Raw genomic sequence first — 20,711 nt, 5'->3', positions numbered from 1 at the left:
CCACACTCTGGTCAAGAAGGGAAGGCAGAAAAAGGGCAGAATGCTGCCAAATATTTGGGCCACGGGCCACAGCACTATAAGCTACCTGTGAAGAGCGCTCATTAGGAGCCACGAGTGAATGACTCCCATCCTTGGATGAAAGCAGATGTCTCACCCACCACCCACACCGGCTGCCAAAAGTGGGCTGGAAAGAGGTGCCAGTCCGGCCTGCTGGGTCTCCGACCCTCCCCCCGCCCAGCCATGTCACACCCAGCTGCCCAGTTTCTGATCTTCAGCTTGGGGACCAGCCTAGGATGCAAGGAGACTGGCTGGTGTGCCTGGAACAGCCATCTGCATGGAAGCCATAGGTGCATGAGCGAGCTCAGAGTTCCCTGATTGCCAGCAGATCCACTCACCTGGGGGCCTAGCCTGGTGCAGAGATGGGGCCACCCAGACACCAGTGGGGCCGGATGGCATGACAGCTGCTCCTCAGCTTCAAGGGCCCCCTGTGTCCAGCCCTCTGCCCAAGGCCACCCAGACTGAAGTCAAAAGACATCATCCCCAGACCAACATGAAGAGTTCACCACAAGCCACTATTCAATCCCCCCCATACCCAATCCTTTCTACTTCACAGACACGCACATTTCAGGCTACCAGCTCCAAGCTGCCCAAGTTTGTGCTCTGACCTTCTCCAGGTACTGTCCAGCGATTTGACCAAAACAGCCCTCTCCCAGAAGAGATGTCTGGCTCTACAAAAATTCCTAAAGCCATCGGGATAGGTTTTCTTGCCAAGACATCTGACAACCAACATATTTTTATAGCTTCAACCACTAATCTTTTAAAAAACACAGCGAAGGAGATAATGACCAAAAAAGTCCTGGTGCCAATATTAGGTTTCTGTTTTTCAGGCAAGCCAGAATCTACCCATCTGAATAAATTATATTTCCCTCGAAGTGGTCCCCTTCGGAGGTCCTGTCCTCGGGCCATGGTGCTGTGTTTGCTCAAAACATTTTTGCAAAGTCCAACTGTAGAAGAGCCACTGGTTGACACAGAGTGTTGAGCATAATGTTCCAAGTGTTCAACTAGCAGCCCTACTGTGTGTCAGATTCCTTTTAGGCCAGGGGGCTCCTGGAGGTAAATCAAACAAGGTCTTTCCCAGTAAGGTACTTGGGGTAGAGAAGGGAGGAGGAGGGAAACACGAGATTTTCTGAGCATGCACCAACTGGGCTGACAGCTTTTGATGTGTTACCTTTTTTTTTTTTTTAGGATTTTATCTATTTGAGACAGAGAGCAAGAGAGAGCACGTGAGCAGGGGAGGGGCAGAGGGAGAAGTAGATTCCCAGCTAAGCAGGGAGCCTGATGTGGGGCTCAACCCCAGGACCCTGAGGTCATGATCTGAGCTGAAGGCAGATGCTGAACCCACTGAGCCACTCAGGCACCCCTGATGTTTTGCCTTTGATACACACACATAAAAGTCCTCTTCAATGCAAAGGCTGAGATTGAGAGGGGCTAAGTACTTAGCCAGAGTCCCCCAACCTGGAAACGACAGAGCTGGTGCTGGCCCGGGCCACCACCTCCAGGCTGCCCTCCCACCACTGTTGCCCTGCAGGGAGCAGATCCCCCCAATGCAGGATGCACTGGCCACTGGGTGCAGGGAAGCTCCACCGCAGCCAGGACCCAAGGCAGGAGCTTGCTGCGTGTGTGTCCAACTTGGAGTCTGGCCTCTAAGCGCTCCCTGTTTACCCTTTCGTCAAGAGCCTTTCACAAGCCAGGTGGCAGGGAGAGCTTCTCCAGATAGGAACCAGGCCTCTTCTGCCCTACTTACATAAACTCCAGCAGACAGGCACTCAAAGATATCCGCACATATCTCACTTAGTCATACAGAGGACCATCTGCCAAAACTGGCTTCTTACAAGAGCTGAAAGGTAGGAACGGCCCGAGTGTCCACAGATGGATAAATGGACACACAAAGGTGGCAGATACACACGACGGAATATTACTCAGCCTTAAAGAGGAAGGAAGTGTAGACATCTGCTACGATGACCTGGATGAACCTTGAGGACTTTGTGCTAAAAGGAGTAAGCCCGTCGTAAAAACAGACACTGTGATTCCACCCCAAGGTGGCACCTGGAGGAGCTGGTGACAGGGACAGGAAGGAGGATGGTGGTTATGGGGAGGGGAGCTGTTTCATGGAGACAGGGTTTCAATTGGGAAAGATGGCAAAGCCCTAGAGATGGACAGTGGTAAGAGTTACACAATAGTCCAAATGTCCTCACTGCCACAGAAATACAGTTTTAAATGGTTGAGATGGGGGCACCTGGGTGGCTCAGTGGTTGAGCATCTGCCTTTAGCTCAGGTCATGATCCCGGGGTCTTGGGACGGAATTGCACATCAGGCTCCCCGCAGGGAGCCTGTTTCTGTCTCTGCCTGTGTTTCTGCCTCTTTCCCTGTGTCTCTCAGGAATGAATAAATAAAATCTTTAAAAAATAAAATAAAATGATTGAGATGGTAAGTGTTATGTGATGTGTATTTTACTCCAATTTTTACAAACTAGCTTGTTCTCTTTGTGGGTAAGGATGCACATTGTTTCCCTTGAAATAAACATAGACACTTTTTTAAGATTGATTTCTTCTACTCTCTTCCCAACCTCAGGCCATAAGACCCCTGATGACCATGGCAGGCAGGGCCAAGCAGGTCTGGGGAGGACTCGGCATGTGCAGCATTCTAAAACCAGCCCCAGGAAAACCCCCGAGTGTTCCTGAGTGCCTCAGCCTGGGCAGGAAGTGGAGGACCTAGAATAACAGAACCCCCTCCCATCATCTGCAAAGCAGCATTTGCCTAGTACACTTGGCCTGATACCGAGCAGAGCCAGTAATTTTAATGGAGGAAAATGAACAGACACCTGCTAGTCCTAGGACCGTGTCTTCAGGAAAACTCTGTTCTCAAGAATGACCCATTTCAGCTTCTTCCCCAACACTAATAATGCTGTAAAGGCCAGCGCCCTATACAGACTGCCTCCCTCTCCCCCCATCATGTCATTGTACAGGATGAGCTCAGGTTTAAATGACTCCAAGGCAAAACCCAGGTATGAAGGAGTGCTGGGAGCTGCACTTGCTTTCACAGGCCCTCCTTCCAAAGGCTGGCAACGGCCAGTCCAAGGAAGCCCTCCCTGGGTGTTCTGGGCTCCCAGGCACCCATTGAAGCCCAAATGGGTGACTTACCAGGAGCCAGGGAAGAACAGTAACAGCCCTGGTAGGACAGGGATAAAAGGTCTGCAAGGAGACCAGCATTTATCAAAGGGCCTACTGTGTGCAGCTGTCGTGTCTTCACTTCTCCCAGAGCCTTCACAACCCCTGTGGTTGTCACTTCCTTTTTTTTTTTTTTTAAGATTTTATTTATTTATGAGAGACACACAGAGAGAGGCAGAGACACAGGCAGAGGGAGAAGCAGACTCCTCACAGGGAGCCCAATGCATGACTTGATCCCAGGACCCCAGGATCACGCCCTGAGCCAAAGGCAGGCACTCAACCACTGAGCGGCCCAGGTGCCCCAGCTGTCACGTTTTTAAGAAGAAATTCAGCAATATACCAAGGAGCAGAGCTAGAACCACCCGTGAGTCACCTGACCCCAAAGTTTACACTCTATTACATTGGACTGCCTCTCAGAACAAACTGTTTGGGGTTTTTTTGTTTGTTTTGTTGTTTTGTTTTGTGTGTTTGGGGTTTTATTTTGGCGGGGGGAGGGATCCTGCTTGCCTGGCTTCCAAAGTTTTCCAAGTTTTCCGTAGGCCCCGGCCCAGGCCAGTTTTCCATCTGAGTAAAAAGAACATCATCTCTGCGTTATGTCCCAAGTCACATGAAATGGTGGGAAGAGATCTCATAAACACAAGTCCCAAAGCATCTTAAAATAAATAAGAAAGTGGAAATCACTTTTAAAGGGGTAAGCTTCGAAAAAAAGCACTCTGGCTTTGCAGCCCTGGAACCCTTCACATAAACCAGTGCTGATCCTCCCCCAACCCTAGGCAGAGTGGCTGAGGCTGGATCTGGAATCCAAGGCCCACATCCTAGTCCAGAGAGTCTGGCACTCGGCCCTACCTGTGGCACCTCTGAGACTCTGAGCCTCAGGGTCGGGCAAATCCTCATCAAACTGCCCCCTGGATGACTGTCAGGAAAGAGAGCCAAGAGATCTATCTAGGACTGTAGAGTTATTAATGCCCAAAGTATACATACAAATCTCTAGGTTTGAGGAATTTGCTAACTTCTTTAGCAGGAAGAAAGGAGGGAGGGAGATAGTCCCCACACAACAACCCTGTTTTGTGCATTTTTACCAGTGTCAACATGGTCTTTCATTTCTCCTTTTCCTACCAAGCACCAATGACCAGCAGACAGTAAAATCCCAACAGCTGGCTCCTGAGCCCACACCTGTGACCCTGGCCTGGTTGGGGAAGGGTGGGGGGCGGGGAGGGGTGGAGAGTCACTTGCCACAGCCAAATTCCCTGACCGGCTGCTTTGGGCTCAAGTGTCACAGCACCTGGTCCTGATTTGGGCGCTGCTTCTGTGCAGGGACCTCGGAGCTCCGTCCAGGTGGCACCCCCACAACAGACTCTTCCGGGGACCTTCTGGGGGCAGATAGCACCGAACCCTGCTTGCTTGGAAGGGGATGGAATGGCCACGGGGAATGGAGGTGGGAGATGCGGAGCTGGGCCCCTCCACCACCCGTCCCGCCCCTGCCCTGCTGGCCTCAGCCGAGCACCTATCCGGCAATGCTGAGCGCCCTGCACATTCAGAGATGACACACAGCTGAGAGACATGGTGGCAGAAGTTAATTTCTAGACTTGAGAACCACTTCCTATGTGGGTCTACAGACCACTGCCTGCTCTCACCCAGCCTGGTTACCTGGGACCCATCGTAAGCAATCACAGTGACGGCATGCCAATGAGGCCCCCCCACCCCCCCAGAACTGGTAACAGAAACCTAGCAAACCAGTATTACCACTGCTTTGTGCAATGCACTCTGAGAGGTCTATTCCACTCCATTGCATTAAAACTGATGGGCTGTGACCACCAAATACTGACCCCTATTTGAGGGTCATGGTCTGCAGTTTTAAAACTGCTGGGGTTTCTGCAGCCAGTAGATATCGTGGGCTGCGTCAGGAAGAACTTATGCATCAGTGGGGTTGGTTTCTAGCTCATTCCTCTTCTGGAGAATTCACATTTCCCTGTAGAGCCCCACACTGATGCTCTGAAGAGAATTCACATGATCCCATGGCCCTGCCCCAGTGGGTTCCCATGGCACCCCTCACATGCTTGCTTGGTCTTCAAGGACAGCCCTGAAAGACCTCAACGCTGTGCTCACAGAACTACTGCTAGCAACCTTTAAGACCGCATGGGAGACAGAGAAGGGTCAAAAGACCAAAGACCGGTGAATATTTGTCTCATATTTTTGCCAAATTGGACTCTGGAAGCTTCTGCCTGGCTGGATTATAGAATGAGTGATTTGTGAATACTTACAGGGAAAAAGCAGAAATTGCTCACAGTCTAAATGGGTTTAGCAAGAAAGTCTCAACAAACCAACCTCATTTCTTCTCCTGGCGTAGGCTATAAAACCAGAAAGAATGCCACAGAGAATGTGTTTAGGTCTCCTCGAGTTGCATGAAAAAAAAACAGACATAAATCTGCATCTGAGTGTGGCCGAACAATCTTGAAGAGATCTGAACCACACTCTGGAGGCTACTGATCATGGACTGTTCATTAGGAACCTCGAGGATGGCTGCTTTGAGGATCCCAGAAGGGCCCTTCCCGAGTTACTCCTGGTCAACCTTTCTATCAACGCTCCTTGGATTTATGAATGAACAGCCACATACTGATTGGTGTGAAGTGCCTTGATCATAACTGATAAGGGCACGAGCTGGACACACACACAGCCCTTCACGGTTACACCAAGTGCATTCATATTCCTCACCCCCCAAGGCAGGGGGCCAGGTCTCATGATGCTCTTTTTTTGCAGTTGAAGAAACTCAGGATTTCTCAGCCTCAGCTACACTGATGTTTTGCACAGAGGAATTCTCTGCTCCTCTGTGCACTGTGAAAGGTTTAGCAGCATCCCTGACCTTACCTCACACACCACCAGCAGCACTCCCCTCACAGCTGTGATGAAAAAAAGGTCTCTAGACATTCTCGAATCACCCCAGTTGAAACCCACTGGGTTTGGGGCATCCAAGGGGCTCAGTAGTTGAGCGTCTGCCTTCAGCTCAGGTCGTGATCCCGGGGTCCTGAGATTGAATCCTGCATTGGGCTCCCTGCAAGGAGCCTGCTTCTCCCTCTGCCTGTGTCTCTGCCTCTCTATGTCTCTCATGAATGAATAAATAAAATATTAAAAGAAAAGAAAAGAAAAGAAAAGAAAAGAAAAGAAAAGAAAAGAAAAGAAACCCACCGTTTCAAGGTCCACAGTTAAAAAGGTATGGGGCCAGTTTCTGAAGTCAAGTGTTAATTCCTCCTATGCTCTCAAAAAGCTGGGACAGTGAATATGACAAATCATAGAAACCAAGAATCAAAAGTATCCTGATTGAAGTGGCAAACAAAATCAATAATAAAAGAGCCCGAAGGTCCGTATTTTGATTTTAAAGATACCCATCATGCACAGTCAGGCTGGTGCTGGTGTGGCCAACTGCAGGGGAAGGGGCCCATGGGCAGCAGTCCTGGCATCTCCCACTGCCCCCCACCAGCCCCGCTGCCCTGGTATCATTCTGCCATGCTTTCCCCTCCTCACCTGCAGACCCCCAACCCCTGCCCCAGCCTGGCCCTGCCCTTCTGAGGAGCCCACTGTGCAGTACCACTGGCGGACAGGACAGGACAGGTGGCAGGAAGGAAGAGAGAGGACAGGGAGAGCAGAGCCTGGGAGAAGCATCAGAGGAGAGTGGAGAAGCCTGGGCAGGGGATCCCTGGGTGGCTCAACATTTTATCGCCTGCCTTTGGCCCAGGCTGTAATCCTGGAGTCCCCGGATTGAGTTCCGCATTGGGCTCCTTGCATGTGTCTCTGCCTCTCTCTCTGTGTGTCTGTCATGAATAAATAAATAAAATAAATAAAATCTTTAAATAAACAAAAAAAGAAGCCTGGGCAGGGCTTACCACACAGGGTGAGGCCTGCAGGTACCCTGAGAGGGTGAGGGTGAAGCAGAGAAGGGGAGGGCTGGCATGTCCCTGGCCTCCTGCCCAGCCTGATACTCACTCCCACCCATACTGCTCCCCGCTGCATCTTCACCCAGGGCCCCTGTTTAGCCCAATACTCACCCACCCACCTCCCCACCCAGCAGTCTTTGGAATCCAACATACTTAGTGAAAATCCAGGCTCTCCCAGGTAATGAGATCTGGGGCCCATTATTTAATCTCAAAGCCTCAGCTTCTGTATGGAGGCAAAGAGTATAAGAATATCCACCTTCCAGTTCTGCTCATGAAATTAAATGAGGATTCGATCTGTGCGAGCCAAGTGTTCACTGGTAGCCAGCATCTGTGATGACAGGCGACCCTGGCCGGTTGATAGCAACGATGTTTTACTCCCCAAATGCCAGCCACCACCTGGACTGTCTCTTCCATTTCCCGAGGACACCATTTCCTCAGTGGAGTATTCACTGCTACCATTTCTCAGGGTCCCTTTGTGACCCTTAACGGTGACAGATTCCAGAGAATTCAGTGCCAGCATTAACAATGAGATAAGTCAACAATGCAAATCTTAACATCCGTGAGGGCTCTGCCGAGTTTCTAAGTGTTTGTCACACTGACGAAGGTACTGGATTCTCAGAGCTGAGACACTGTGGGGGTGATGTGGCCCGGGCCTCTGCAGGAGGCTGGAGTATCCACCAGCTTTGGGCGTGAGGGGCTAGACACCACCTGTGCCCACTCCCAGAAAAACATCCTGGGCACAGATCACAGTCCATGGTGTCAGTCTCCTACAGGAAGGACGGAGACAATGTCCCGAATTACAGAGAAGACATATCCTGATGTTCATTCATCCAGGCCTCTTGGGAACAAACCATACCAGCAACCACTAAACCAACTGGTTCGCTGGAAGCTGGAGGTGTTATTGTCTGAGAGCAACAAAGTACGGCTCATCGAACCAGAAAACACAGGCAAGTGCAACTAGAAGCCGGTAGGTCCAAGAACAAATCCACCGATTCAGGCTACGTGCCTGTCACAACTTGCTTAACCTTTTGGAATCTGTTTCCTGGTCTGACAGATGACGGAAATCAGCGTAAGGTGTGATGCATGCAGTGTTTGGAGAACAGTCAACAAACGTGAGCTTTCTTCTCCCCACCCCTCCCCACCATTAGCAAATCTGAAAATATCTCAAAGACATAGTGCAGAAAACACCAGAAAGAGAACATCCTCCTTTCCGATAAGCGAGTGCTGTAAAGAATGGGGCTCAGGAGAGCAGCAGAGGGAAGAGTTTCCTCGTCTAGCCGCCCCCCTGCCTGAAGTCAAGTCGGGGGGTGGGGTCACTCTGCACCTGATTCCCCAAACTCAGCAAACCAAGGCTGCCATTAACATCCCCAGGGAGAGCCCGGCTTTCTGCAGTTGCCAGCATATGGATCGGCGCCCTGGTCACTCTTTCTGGTGGCAAGGTGGGGGTCACTGTTGGGGGGAGGTAGTGGCAGCTGCAGGAAAGAGGCTGGTGGCCCTGCCACTGCCCCAGGTGGCACTGCCAAAGAGTGAGAGTCCTCAGGTTCCTGTGTGCGGAACCCAGACCTCTCCTCCCCAGAGCTGCCCTAGGAACAACGGGTTCTCTGACCTTGCCTGGCACTTTGGGCCCCATGCTAGGTCACCCAATGAGGGCCAGTGGGGTCTCCTAGGCCACCTCACACAGCTCTGAGGGGTTAGGACGGAGGGGCTATGGGCCCCCAACCTTCCCACCCCATGCTGAGCAAGCACCCAAGGGAGATAGTAACTGTCAAAACCAAGTCCTGGAGGGTAGTCAGAATCTGCCACTGTGGCCAGTCCCCTGCTACATGTTCCCCCCCAAAAGTGCCTTATCCACGCCCATGAGAGCTGAAGCATCTCCCCAGAGATCACTCCAGGGAGGTTTCTCTGACTCTCTGTTGGAGTAAGCAAGAACAGTTAGCAAAACAGATGTGCCTTCACATCTGGATGTTAGGGGTCTCAGAGAGAAGCCAACACCCTCTTGGGGCACCTCTGGTCACTCCCACCAGCCCGGGAGGCAAGTCTCGTGCACAACACTCCAGATGGCGCAAATGTGACGCTACTGTGGGGCGGGCCAATGCCGTGGGCTGAAAATGACTTTGGGTTTGTCTGCCCAACCGGTTCAAATTGTGTATTCTGTCCCCTAAATGTCATGGGTGTAGCTGTCAAGGAGCAGGAGGGATCACCCACAATGGACAGTTGCTTCAGGACAGAAGCTCTGAAGGATCTGTTTCCCCCGCACCCAGCACAGTGCCTGGCAGAGGGCAGATGTCTGGGAAATTTCCGTTGTTGCAAAAGCTGAGAAAGGTCACAGATTCCTTCAGGCCCCCCAAGCGGCAGTTAGAGTTCCTTTCTGAGCTGAACACAGCTGGCCTGAGGGCACAGGGCATGGGGCATGGATGCCCATGAGAAGGGGCTCACCCTTGCAAGACCACCAGGCAGGAAGGTGTGTACCTTTCCAATCCTTCTGCCTCTCCTGGCCTCAGAGCAAGGCCCAGCTAAACCTCACCAGAAAAGACAGAGGCCTGGGGGACAGGCGTTGGTCACTCACACGTGAGTAGCTCATTACCTTACAGGTTCACCAGCAGCTGGAGAAGAATGGAAAAGACTCTTCTCCAGGAGGCCAAGCCCAAGGCAAAGGAGCTGTTGACTCCTTCAGAGATCAGAGCAGGACAAAAGGCAGCATCCCTGAGGAGGCAACCTCTCATGGCTCAGCTCCAGACCTGGCTTCTCCTCCGTCCTGCTGACTCGACACTCTCACCTGCTGGAGGTCTGCAAAGAGAGCCCTGGGGGTACCAGCTCTGCTCCTTTGCTCACAGCCCAGGCTGCTGCCATGTCCAACCTGTTGCGCTTACTTGCTTCAAATTAAGAAGTCTGTGTTTGGCAGCTCAGAGAAGAGCTGGAAAGCCAGCATGAGTCTGGAGTCAGCTGCTGGGGAGGGCCCAGTGAAGAGCTGGTGGATAAGAGCAAGGAGCACTGCCTCACGATCTCAGGCTCCATGACTTCTCCAAGGCCCTCCAACAGCCTCTGGCTCTCACTGTCCCCCACCAGGAACAGCCTCAGCCTTTTTTTTTTTTTTAAGATTTTATTTATTTGAGAAAGAGAGAAAGCATGAGCAGGGGCAGAGGAAGAGGGCAGATGCCCTGAGGAGCAGGGAGCCCGACGCGGGGCTTGATTCCAGGACCCTGAGATCATGACCTGAGCTGATGCTTCACCGACGGAGCCACCCAGGCGCCCCCAGCCTGAGTTTTCTAACACATTGATACTAAGGACCCATCATGCCAGGAGAACAGGAAGGTCTTGGCCACAAGGCAAGTACTCAGTGGGCCATCCATTTAGCAGGAAAGCTGCAGACAGCAGCATCCTGGTCAGAGCAGCACCATGACAGAGAGAAGAGGAGGGCACAGCAGGACAACCAGAGTAGGACCTGAGGGTCTCAGTATCGCTAGGCTCCTTGCAGGCTGCTGACAATGCCCGTTCCCCATGATGCTAATGGCCTGCCCTGAGACGCAGAATAGGGCATGGCAATGAAGTGCCCAGACTCTGGCGCCAGGCTGCCTGTGTTCACATACTAGAATCTTCCCTTATACTCAAGGAGTTACTCATTCGCCACATACCTCTGTGTTTTCACCTGTAGAAGGGTTTTAGGAACAACGCTTACCAAACAGGGCTGTTGTGAGGACTGAGGAAGCCAGAATATTCAAAGCACTTAGCAGGACGCCTGGCACATATGAGCACTCGACAGTTCACCCTTCTCCTCTGCTGGCTCTCTAAGAGCAGTCCTTGCTGGGAGACTCCCCACAGCACCCAGGATGGCACAGCCTCATTAATTCAAAAATAAAACAATTGGTACCACTCACCACGTCTGCAAGGCACTTTACACATGCCACTCCGTCTCCACAGAAACCCAATGCAAGAAGGATTTTCACAGAAGAATATCTTGCCTAAAACGGTACTAGTGGGATCCCTGGGTGGCGCAGCGGTTTGGCGCCTGCCTTTGGCCCAGGGCGCGATCCTGGAGACCCGGGATCGAATCCCACGTCGGGCTCCCGGTGCATGGAGCCTGCTTCTCTCTCTGCCTGTGTCTCTGCCTCTCTCTCTCTCTCTGTGACTATCATAAATAAATAAAAATTAAAAAAAATTATTAAAAAATAAATAAATAAATAAAACGGTACTAGTAATCGGCCAGGCCATGATGGAAACTCAGCCTCAGTCTGCTTCTCTTTCCCATGGGCTACCCTGCCTGACTGCTCAACACAACCTCCTCTGCATAGAACCAGAAGGTGCCTAGACAGAAATCAAGCAAGGAAGGAAGAGAATACAAAATGAGAAGCTGAAGGCAGTTAGAAGAAATGCATTATGTTGGAAAGGTCTGTGTCTTCCTCTGGATCTAGGTCTACTATCACTTGCAGCTTTCCCTTTGCCTCTGGGTTTTTAGATCACATGGGGCATGACGTGGTAGCACACAGTACCTTCGAGAAGAAACAGCAACAGGCAGTCCGAAACCAGTTCTGTGGACATAGATGGGGACAAGACTTCTCAAGAAGCCCCAGCTGATTCTTCACATGAACACACCCCCAAGAACTTCACACGTTCTTGGCCCTCCAATCCAAACCAAAGCCAGCCACACGGGGTCTGCTCGGTCAGACCCAACTCCTGCTTCTGAGGAAGTTGCATTTCTGCAGAACAGAACGGACCAACCCAACAGAATTCCCACAGGAACTTGCAGGCTCTGCCATCTTGCTAAGAGCTCTTCAAAAAGCTGACTTTCCCATTTTCTCCAAGGACCTTGGGCCTTAAGCTTCACAGATGTAGGGAGACCTGCTCCATATATGGTTGGCATGGTGGGGATTCGGAGGAAGAGGGAGCCTGGCCAAGGCCTGCTGCTGGCTGGGCCTGGAATGAGCAAGGCGCAGGGGCCCTCACTACCCAACCTGGTTGTGATGACAGAGGTCAATGTCACATCCACTGAACCCAGCTAACTGGCCTCGTGGCATCAGCACCCAAACACTTCCTAAATCTGCTCAACAGTCAGAGCCAAATAGCCATGTCCACTCACCAACTGCTCCCTTATCAGAGGTCTTCCTCTCGCCTCCTACCCTAGCCCTGCCTGCCTAGAGAGGGTCCGAAAAGGCCCCAAGTGCCTCCGTTAGACCAGGGAAAGTACAGCAAAAAGAGACAAGAACATGGCTTTGGGTATTTGTGGAGCAGAGAAACTACCTCCCCCCGGCTCACCCCCAGGACCCCCTTCTGCTGGCTGCCCTCTCTTCTCAGGGCCAGGCTGGGTCCCGCTGTCACACAGGCAGGACGCCTGGCGCTGGCCACACGCGCCCTGAGAGCACAGCCTGAGGTCTAGCGGGGTCTCCAGGAGACCCAGCGCTGCAGCAGGCAGCGAGCACCGGGCACCGGACGGCGGGCACTGGACAGAGGGCGGCGGGCACCGAGCACCGGGCAGCGGGCAGCGAGCACCGAGCACTGGGCAGCGGCACCGAGCACTGGGCAGCAGGCGGCGGGCAGCGAGCAGGGGCAGCAGGCGGCGGGCACGGAGGAGCCGGCAGCGGGCGCCGGGGGACGCGTGTGCAGGGCCGCGGGGCAGGTGCAGTCGGCGCCGGGGGGCAGGCAGCGCGCAGAGCCCCCCCCCCGCCCCCCGCTCTCCCCCTGGCCTGAGCCGCGCGGGGGGGGGCCCTGCGCTCCGAGGGCCCGGGTCGGGGGTCAGGGGCCCGAGGGTCTACACCCGCCCGCGCCCCAGGGGCTCCTCCCCGCCGCGCCTCCGCCCCGCCCCCCGACGCCCACGCGCGGAAGCCCCGGCCCGCGCGGCCCCCTCCCGGCATGCTCCGCGGCGGGGCGCGCGCCTGCGCGGTCACGTGACGGGCGGCGGCGGCGGCGGCGGCGGCGCGCTCACGTGACGGGCCCAGTCGCCGCCCCCTCGGGGTTCCGGGGGTCCGGCGGCAGCCCCGGGCGTGCGCAGCTCCTCGGCCTCCGTGGAGGGGGCGCTGCATTCGGGGCTGGCAGCGGAGGGCACGCGGGGAGGGCTTTCCCGCTGGTGCTTCCCCCGCCCAGGCGCAAGCCACGTGGGCCGTGTCCCCGCTGCGGACCCCGCGTGGGCCCGACCCGGGCCCCTGGCCATGGCACTGCCCCGCGGGGGCGTCGGCCTGCAGACCCCGACCCCGACCCCGACCCCGGCCCCGGCCCGGGGAGCAGTCCCCCGTCTCTGCCGCCGACGGCAGGTAGACGTTCGCACGCGGCCCGAGACCTCAGAGACGCGCTGGGCGCGCCCCACGGCGCCCACGGCCGACCGCGGACTCCTCGCACGTTGCACCTTAGGGGCGACCAGTGTCCTCTGGGCCTGCCGCCCCCGCCGGCTGCACCCCGGGCCCGGGTGTGAGCTTGGAGAACACCCCCCGTTGGCAGCCCCGCCCCCGCGGGCCTTGTGAGCTCTTCCTGGGAGACTGGGGAAAGGCAACATTTTGTCACTCGGGAGAAACCAACAGAAAGGCTGTGACAACGCCCTGGAGACGCACAGCAACCGAGAAAGCCTGTGCAGCGGCTTGAGCCAGAGCCGTGCATCGTTCTGGCAACTCCACCGCCAGCCTTTTTTTTTTTTTTTTTTAAATCTCCAGAGATCTTTGGCAAGTTAAACATTCTGTGATGGATGGTCTGCAGCAGCAACCAGGCCGGGGTGAGGGCCACAGGGGACACAGTCAGCGACTTCACACAGTTTCTGGCCCATGTGAAGCCCGAGAGCTGCAATACACTTCCTGGAAGTTCTTCAAGCTCCTTCTCCACTGAGAAAACAGACGCCTCGTTAAACTTCGAGTTGGAGAGGAGAGCTACCAGCAAGGTAGCTTGCAGTGCGGCAGCGCTTTTAAAAAGATTCACAGCATTGCCCCTGCTTGGTCCCAAGTGTTTAACGTTCGGAGCAAAGCAGATCCATAGGCTCCCTGCACTCCGGTCACTCGTCCACACAGCATCATCATCCCAAGATCTCCTAGAAGATTTAAGAGCTAATTTCCTTGATCACTCGCCTCACATTTCGCAGAAACATCCTGGCGGCTAGAGGGAGGGAAGAGACTTCAGAACTGTAAAGTTGGGGTTCTCAGCTCTGCCTCCCCTGTCCTGTCAACTTCCTGAGTCAAATCCAAATGTTCAGAAGCGCCTGTGCGTGTATGTGCACGCACCCCTTCGGCCTCCAACCAGAAAGACTTGTATCTGTGACCGCCTCCACCTCATTCCAGGAGGCTGGGCTGGCGATGCTGGAGGCTGTGTGCATCAACCCTCCAGCCACTGCCAAACTACCCTGAGACTTTTCTCTTGACCCTGAGAACAGGTCTTTGAGCCACACCTTGCAGCTCCCTCTCAAACAGGTCATTTCAGGAATTTGAAAAGTCCCTGGAACTGAAGCAAAGCCTCTTAACCAAGCCCAGACTTTCTGGGAAAACACTCTGATCAACCAGAAGAAATTTTCTGCCCTCTCTCCCAATTCCCAAGCACCCATTTACTCACAAAACATGCCCCTACCAGCCTGTTCTCCCTTGTTCCTAGCTGTTGAGGGCTAAGGCTGAGAGCTGCTGGGAGTTGCATGCCGCGGGGCGGGGGGAGGGGGGAAGCATCTGGGCAGATATCCCCGCTCCCCGTCCCTGTGCTTCAAAGGTCAAAGAGCATTCACAAGCTGCTACCCCACAAACCTGGAGGATTTCAATAGTTTCAGTCATAGGCAGTACAGAATGTTTAGAGTCAGGTGAAGGGAAAGGATATAGTATCACAAAGTTGAACTCAACCCTGAAAAATAACAAATAATAGCAAACAAGTAACAAATATGATAGTGATAGTGAAACTCTTTTGGGGGCTGGACAGGTGTTGTTCCAAGTGAGTGCCAGCAGCTCCCTTTTGCCCACTTCCAGGTTCCTTGACTGGAAACTTTCTAGAACTTGCTGAAAGGGAGCTCAGAGATCAAGTCTTTGGGTTCTAAGTCTACAGACTGTAGCTGGAGTTGAGATGGGCTTCCAGCCACAGATGTCCTGCAAGAGCGAACAGAATGGTTTGTGAAGTATGCATTTCTCCAGCGGGGAGGATGCACCATTTTCAACCACTTTCCAAAATGACACAAGACCCAAAAGGGGTTAAAAATCACTGATCTGGTCCAGCTCTTGGGTTTCACAGAGGAGCCCCATAAAAATTCAACTGAATGCTCCAGGCAATGGAGCAAATTATATGTCACCTTCTAAAGCTGGCTGGGGCCCGTGGGAGGAGGAGGACACCACATGAGCTAACAGGCCTTTTCCCTTACTAATTACAAGGATTCCATGAAGTTTCCAGCCGCCACTCTGTCTGGCTTTCTGGGCCTGGGTGTGTCGGTTGCCACTCGATGCCCAGGAGACTGGAGGTGGCTGGATATGGCCACAGGCCAGCTAGCTAACACCCAGGCACCTGCTCTGAGCCCAGGGCTTCTTGGGAATTCAAAAAGAGGTTTTCAAAAGACCCTTTCTTATGGTGAGACATAGTCTAGTCCTCTAAGAACCCATCCCAAAGGTTGGTTGCATAAGAAAAATTAGTAAAAAACACCTCCCTCAAAAACCAGTTTGTCCCTACTTCCAGGCTAGCACCATTAAGAATGATTTCACAAGGGGCAAAAAAAAAAAAAAAAAAAAAAACTATTAAAATAAGTCAGAATGAAAACACAGCCGCAAATAAAGTAGGATTTTAAGAGCAAACCACAGAACAGAAAAATATTTGTAAACAGCAACTGAGAGCCCGCTATATAAAAATGCTATCAACACATGCCATCACTGCCACAGGACAGCTAGACAGTTGCTCAGTGTAGATCAGTAGGAGTTTACATAGTAATTAGGGCCATTGTCACACGGAAGTATAGAGAGTCCCACTTGAAAACTGAAGAATTACAAATTAAAACTTGAAGGGACGGTCAGACAGTAGTAAATATAAAGAAAAGCCAGTGGTGGTGGAGGAACCGCAGCCCTTAGACTTTGTGGACGGCTATGTCATTGGTTTAGTCTCTGCAGACAGGAGGCACGAGGAGGCAGCTGCTCATTCTTCTCGGATACTGAGGATGACATCCCCAAAGGAACACTTCCCAAGGAAGTAACCACGAGGAGAAGAGAAAGGTAACCTTCACAAAAATGCCCATGGCTGCACACGGTGACAGCTGTACCTAGGGAGGAGCATGAGGACGTACTCCTGCAGAAGTTCAAAGCCCTGGCTCAGGAACTAGGCGGCACCACACTTCTGGATACTGTTTTCCTCCTCTGAAAACAATGAGTGGCTGTGAGATTTAGGATAAATAATCTATATAAAACACTCAGAGCTGTGCTTGGCATAGAAGTACTTGGTAAAAGTTGGGTGCTGGGGCGCCTGGGTGGCTCAGTCGGTTGAGCATCAGACACTTAAAAAAAAAAGGTTTTATTTATTTATTCATGAGAGACACACACACAGAGAGGCAGAGACACAGGCAGAGAGAGAGAAGCAGGCTCCATTCAGGGAGCCCAATGCAGGACTGGATCCAGGGACTCGAGGATCACACCCTGAGTCGAAGGCAGTTGCTAAATCGCTGAGCCACCCAGGGATCCCAGAGCATCAGACTCTTGATTCCAGCTCAGGTCATGATCTCAGGGTTGTGGGATCGAGCCCCGAGTCAGGCTTCACGCTGAACATGGAGCCTGCTTAAGATCCTCTCTTTCTCTCTTTGCCCTCCTCAACGTGCCCATGCTCCCTCTCTCCAAAAAATAAATAAATAAATTGCCTAAAAATAAATAAAAGTTTGGTGCTGGTATTACTATTATATGATATTCTCACTGAACATATGAGTTAACATTAAAATGATAAAATCAAAAGATAAAATGAGTACAATCAGATTATAATTATGTACAACAGTTATGCAGCTTATCAAAAACTCAAGTACAGGGATCCCTAGGTGGCGCAGCGGTTTGGCGCCTGCCTTCGGCCTAGGGCGCGATCCTGAAGACCCAGGATCGAATCCCACATTGGGCTCCCAGTGCATGGAGCCTGCTTCTCCCTCTGCCTGTGTCTCTGCCTCTCTCTCTCTCTCTATCTGTGACTATCATAAATAAATAAAAAATTAAAAAAAAAACCCAAGTACACTTGGAATGAGTTAAAATCGTTCATTTTGTTGTGGTTACCATTAGATTCTTTCTCAGTAATATCTGAGTTTATGTTAAAAATTAAAAAGGACGGAGGAAAAAAAATCAACAGTGCCTCAAACCCTTTCTAGGACAAGGGGGCCACAGAGAGAGGAGTCTGATTTTATTTGGGTGCCTCCATCCCCCCGCAAGGAACCTCAGCAAAATGTGTGCTCACTGGAGATATTCCAGCGATAAATGCTAATGGTCTTGAGTCACTCTTCTGCCTGAGGCTGACATGGGCACAGGCATGTGACCCGTTCTAGTCATTGAGACAGATGGATGTCTGCTGCGGGGGGGAGGGGTCTTCTGAGAAAGACACCTGGGACACAAGGAAGGGCCGTCCCCTCTGCTTCCTCCAGGGAACGCTCTGGTGTCCACACAGGACACCTGGCCCCGCAGCAGCCGTCCTGTGGCCCCAAGAGGAAAGGAGGCAGGTCAATATGCCCTGGGCTCAGGACAGCTGACGCAGAGGGACCCAGGCCCCAGAAACACTTGGTGCACCACCGAATTACCCAGCGCTGGAGCTGTCTCTGCTGGGACTTACTCATGAAGGTGGAATTACACGTTTTCTTTATTGTTCAAGACAGCAGAGTTGCAATTTTCTCTTATGTGAGCTAAGTGCTTTGTAACTAGAGAGGTGGGGGTCCTCAGCAGGTGCCAGCCAGGACCTGCTATCGTGTCCCACCCTGGGAATGAGCCAAGTGGCAGCGGAAGAAGAAAAGGCCCTGTGCCCACTGTACAGACCTAAGGACGACCCCTGATGACATGGCAAGCTGGTGACAGCACTGGGCAACAGGGTGCCAGATGTCTGGTCCCTTAATAGGGGACCTCCTGGCCACCAGCGCTCCCATTTCCAGAATCACACATTTCACAAAGGCTATTTCAGAACAGCCCTTTGGGGAGGGCTACCAGAGAAAGCACAGGACACCCGGGTAAGTTTGAATTGCAGATAAACGACGAGTCACTTTTTGGTACAAATGTGTCCCACGTGGGAGGCTTCTGTGCCTCTGCTCCAGGGGTCTCTCTTCTCTGCCAGGGACCTGAGTAGGGACAAGGGCCTCTCTGCCCCTCAGCCTCCAGGCTGCCCTGGGTGCATCCAGCCTCACGGGGTTTCTGATGCATGGGAAGGTCCGGTATGCATTTTACAGCAATACACAAGGCTCGGGTGACACAAAGGGGTTGGGCATCCCTGCGGTATGGCCCTGGCTGGTTTGGGAATGGTGGGGCCCCTGACATCCAACATCCCAAGAACGTCTTAGATGAAGCAGAAGACATGATCTTTCCCTGGCCCTACCCCATCTAAACATGCAGCCACCAAGACTGTCAACAAGCCAGGAAAAGCGGCACGGGGGGTGGGGACACATCAGCCTCACCTGTCCTGCCCACCCACTACAGACTCACCTTATCTGAGGTCACACTTGGCTGTTTTTTTCCACAGTCGCCCAGGCCCAGGATAAGGTCTGTGTGATTTGCTCACCGTGGCACTATCCACCTGCTTACAAACAATCCTTTAATGAAACTGGCCCCTAAGTCCTGCCCATGCTCCCTGTGGGGTCCCACTGCGGGCCAGCACGAACACAGAGCTGGGCCTGAGCGAGTACCCGTGAAGACACAGCTCACTGACTCCAGAAGATTCATGATCAGCTGGCCATGAGATGTGGCCAGGTCCCAGTGAAAGCCAGAGCAAGCTCCCGGCCCTGCCCCTCTCTGGCCTCTGGCCTGCTGCCCACTATAGATGGTGCCAACAGGTATGGCCAGGAAAGAAGCCTGGGCTGGGGCAGCTGGCACCCCAGGCCTTCAACAGAGCAGAAGGGACTCTCCTGTGGCAGCGGAGCTCCCTGGTAGTAGCTTGCCTCGGCTCTTCACAGAGACATAGAGAAAACCAACCAGAAAGTGCAGGTAAGAAGGAGCTCCAGGCACGAAGGACAAACAAATGGAAGCCCCTCTTCTGCAGTCTCTCCCTGGTACTGCCACTTCTCCACTCTTTGACATCTCTAGGCCAATGCAGACCCTCAGGGGAACCCTCTTTCCCACTGGGAACCTGGATCAGGAGAGTGACCATGGGGCTCATTGTGCAGCTCTGCCAGCCTGCAGTGGGGCTGACCGGCTCACCCCATCTGGGGACACCAGCAGTGGGGACACCGGACCTCCAGAGCCCTTACCCAGGTCCTGGTTGAGGCGTCAGCAGCTGCTGGGAGGGTGGGGCCTGTGCGGGGGGCTTCATTTACAAAACACACACTCAAAGACAGAATTATTAAGAATTTCAAGGGGAGCCTGGGTGGCTCAGTCAGTGAAGTGCCTTTCAGCTCAGGTCATGATCTCAGGGTCCTGGGATCGAGCCCCACATTGGGCTCCCTGCTAAGCAGGGAGTCTGCTCCTCCCTTTCCCTTTGCCTCTCCTCCTGCTCCTGCTCTCTCTCTCTTTCAAATAAATAAATAAATAAATAATCCTTAAAAAAAATAAAAAATTATTTCAAGACAGTGATTACGCAGCATTAAACCCCAAGGGTTCGACCCTGGGCACGAGAGGCCTGCACTGTGCTGGTCATACACCCAGAGGCAACCCTGCAGTGACAGTACTTTAAGACAGAAGAAGGAAAGAAAGGAAATGGGCACAAAATATTCTTCAGTTTACTGGTGGTTCCCAGTACTCATAAGAGGACAAAAAACGTAACTTCATCACTTAAAAAACTTTGGCCAACACCCTGTCCCAGGTGACAAGATACTGCTTGGCCTGACATTCCCGCTCCCCCAATCCTCCTCCCCAATCCCTTAACTGCCTGAAATCTTCTTGAGATTATGCCAAAATAGGTAATTCCCTGCAGTGATTGCCAACCAGAAACCACCTGCCCGGGCCCGAGAGGGTGTCTGGATGTGCAGGGAGGGGTGCACGGTGGCTGAGGGGGAGGATCTTCTGGGGAACAGTACCCCAAGGCTGGAGACGCTAAGTGGCCTGCAGGGGCTGGGCAGTCCCAAATAAAGAGTGCTCCCCATTAATGCCCCAGTTGGAAAAGCTGCACAGGGAAGTTCCAAGTCACCAGAGCCCATGTGGACCTCCTCTCGCTTATCGAAGAGGCAACAAGTACCAACAGAATCCCTCAGGACCACTGTTCATGGACCACTGTCCATGGTCTGAGCTGCACCTGCCAGGGTGTCTGCCACATAGCCAGTCCTCCTGCACGCCCCCTCCTGCTACAGTCTGGGACTGTGCTGTACTCCCAGATCCTGCCCCCCATGGGTGCACCCCGTGTGCGGGTGGTGTTTTTCTAGAAACCGTTAGCTCCCCTCCCTCTTCCTAAGCAAGCCCTGCAGCAAGCCTTCCTGGGCTGGGGGGGTGGGGGGTTATTCAGTGTCTCACAGCAAGTGCCCCAGCCTGGCCCCAGG

At 53.0% G+C, this 20,711-nt stretch overlaps 1 protein-coding gene across 4 annotated transcripts in view; it reads right to left on the bottom strand.

Annotated features, from left to right (window-relative positions):
• ITPKB (inositol-trisphosphate 3-kinase B) overlaps nucleotides 1–20,711 on the bottom strand; it is a 91,478-nt gene that overhangs the window by 47,768 nt on the left and 22,999 nt on the right. Inside the window, exon 2 of one of the 4 annotated variants that reach the window (XM_038542810.1) lies at nucleotides 16,375–16,434. The exons of the other annotated variants lie outside the window; for them this stretch is intronic. Within the exon in view, the coding sequence (XP_038398738.1) occupies nucleotides 16,390–16,434 (45 nt within the window). The 3' untranslated portion in view covers nucleotides 16,375–16,389. Of the gene's footprint in view, nucleotides 1–16,374; nucleotides 16,435–20,711 lie in introns of those variants that run through there. 4 annotated transcript variants of the gene reach the window in all.

The sequence above is a fragment of the Canis lupus genome, chromosome 7 (assembly GCF_011100685.1).
Source record: "Canis lupus familiaris isolate Mischka breed German Shepherd chromosome 7, alternate assembly UU_Cfam_GSD_1.0, whole genome shotgun sequence".
In the NCBI taxonomy this organism is placed as follows: Eukaryota; Metazoa; Chordata; class Mammalia; order Carnivora; family Canidae; genus Canis; species Canis lupus.
This window is presented reverse-complemented; position numbering and strand designations above follow the sequence as displayed.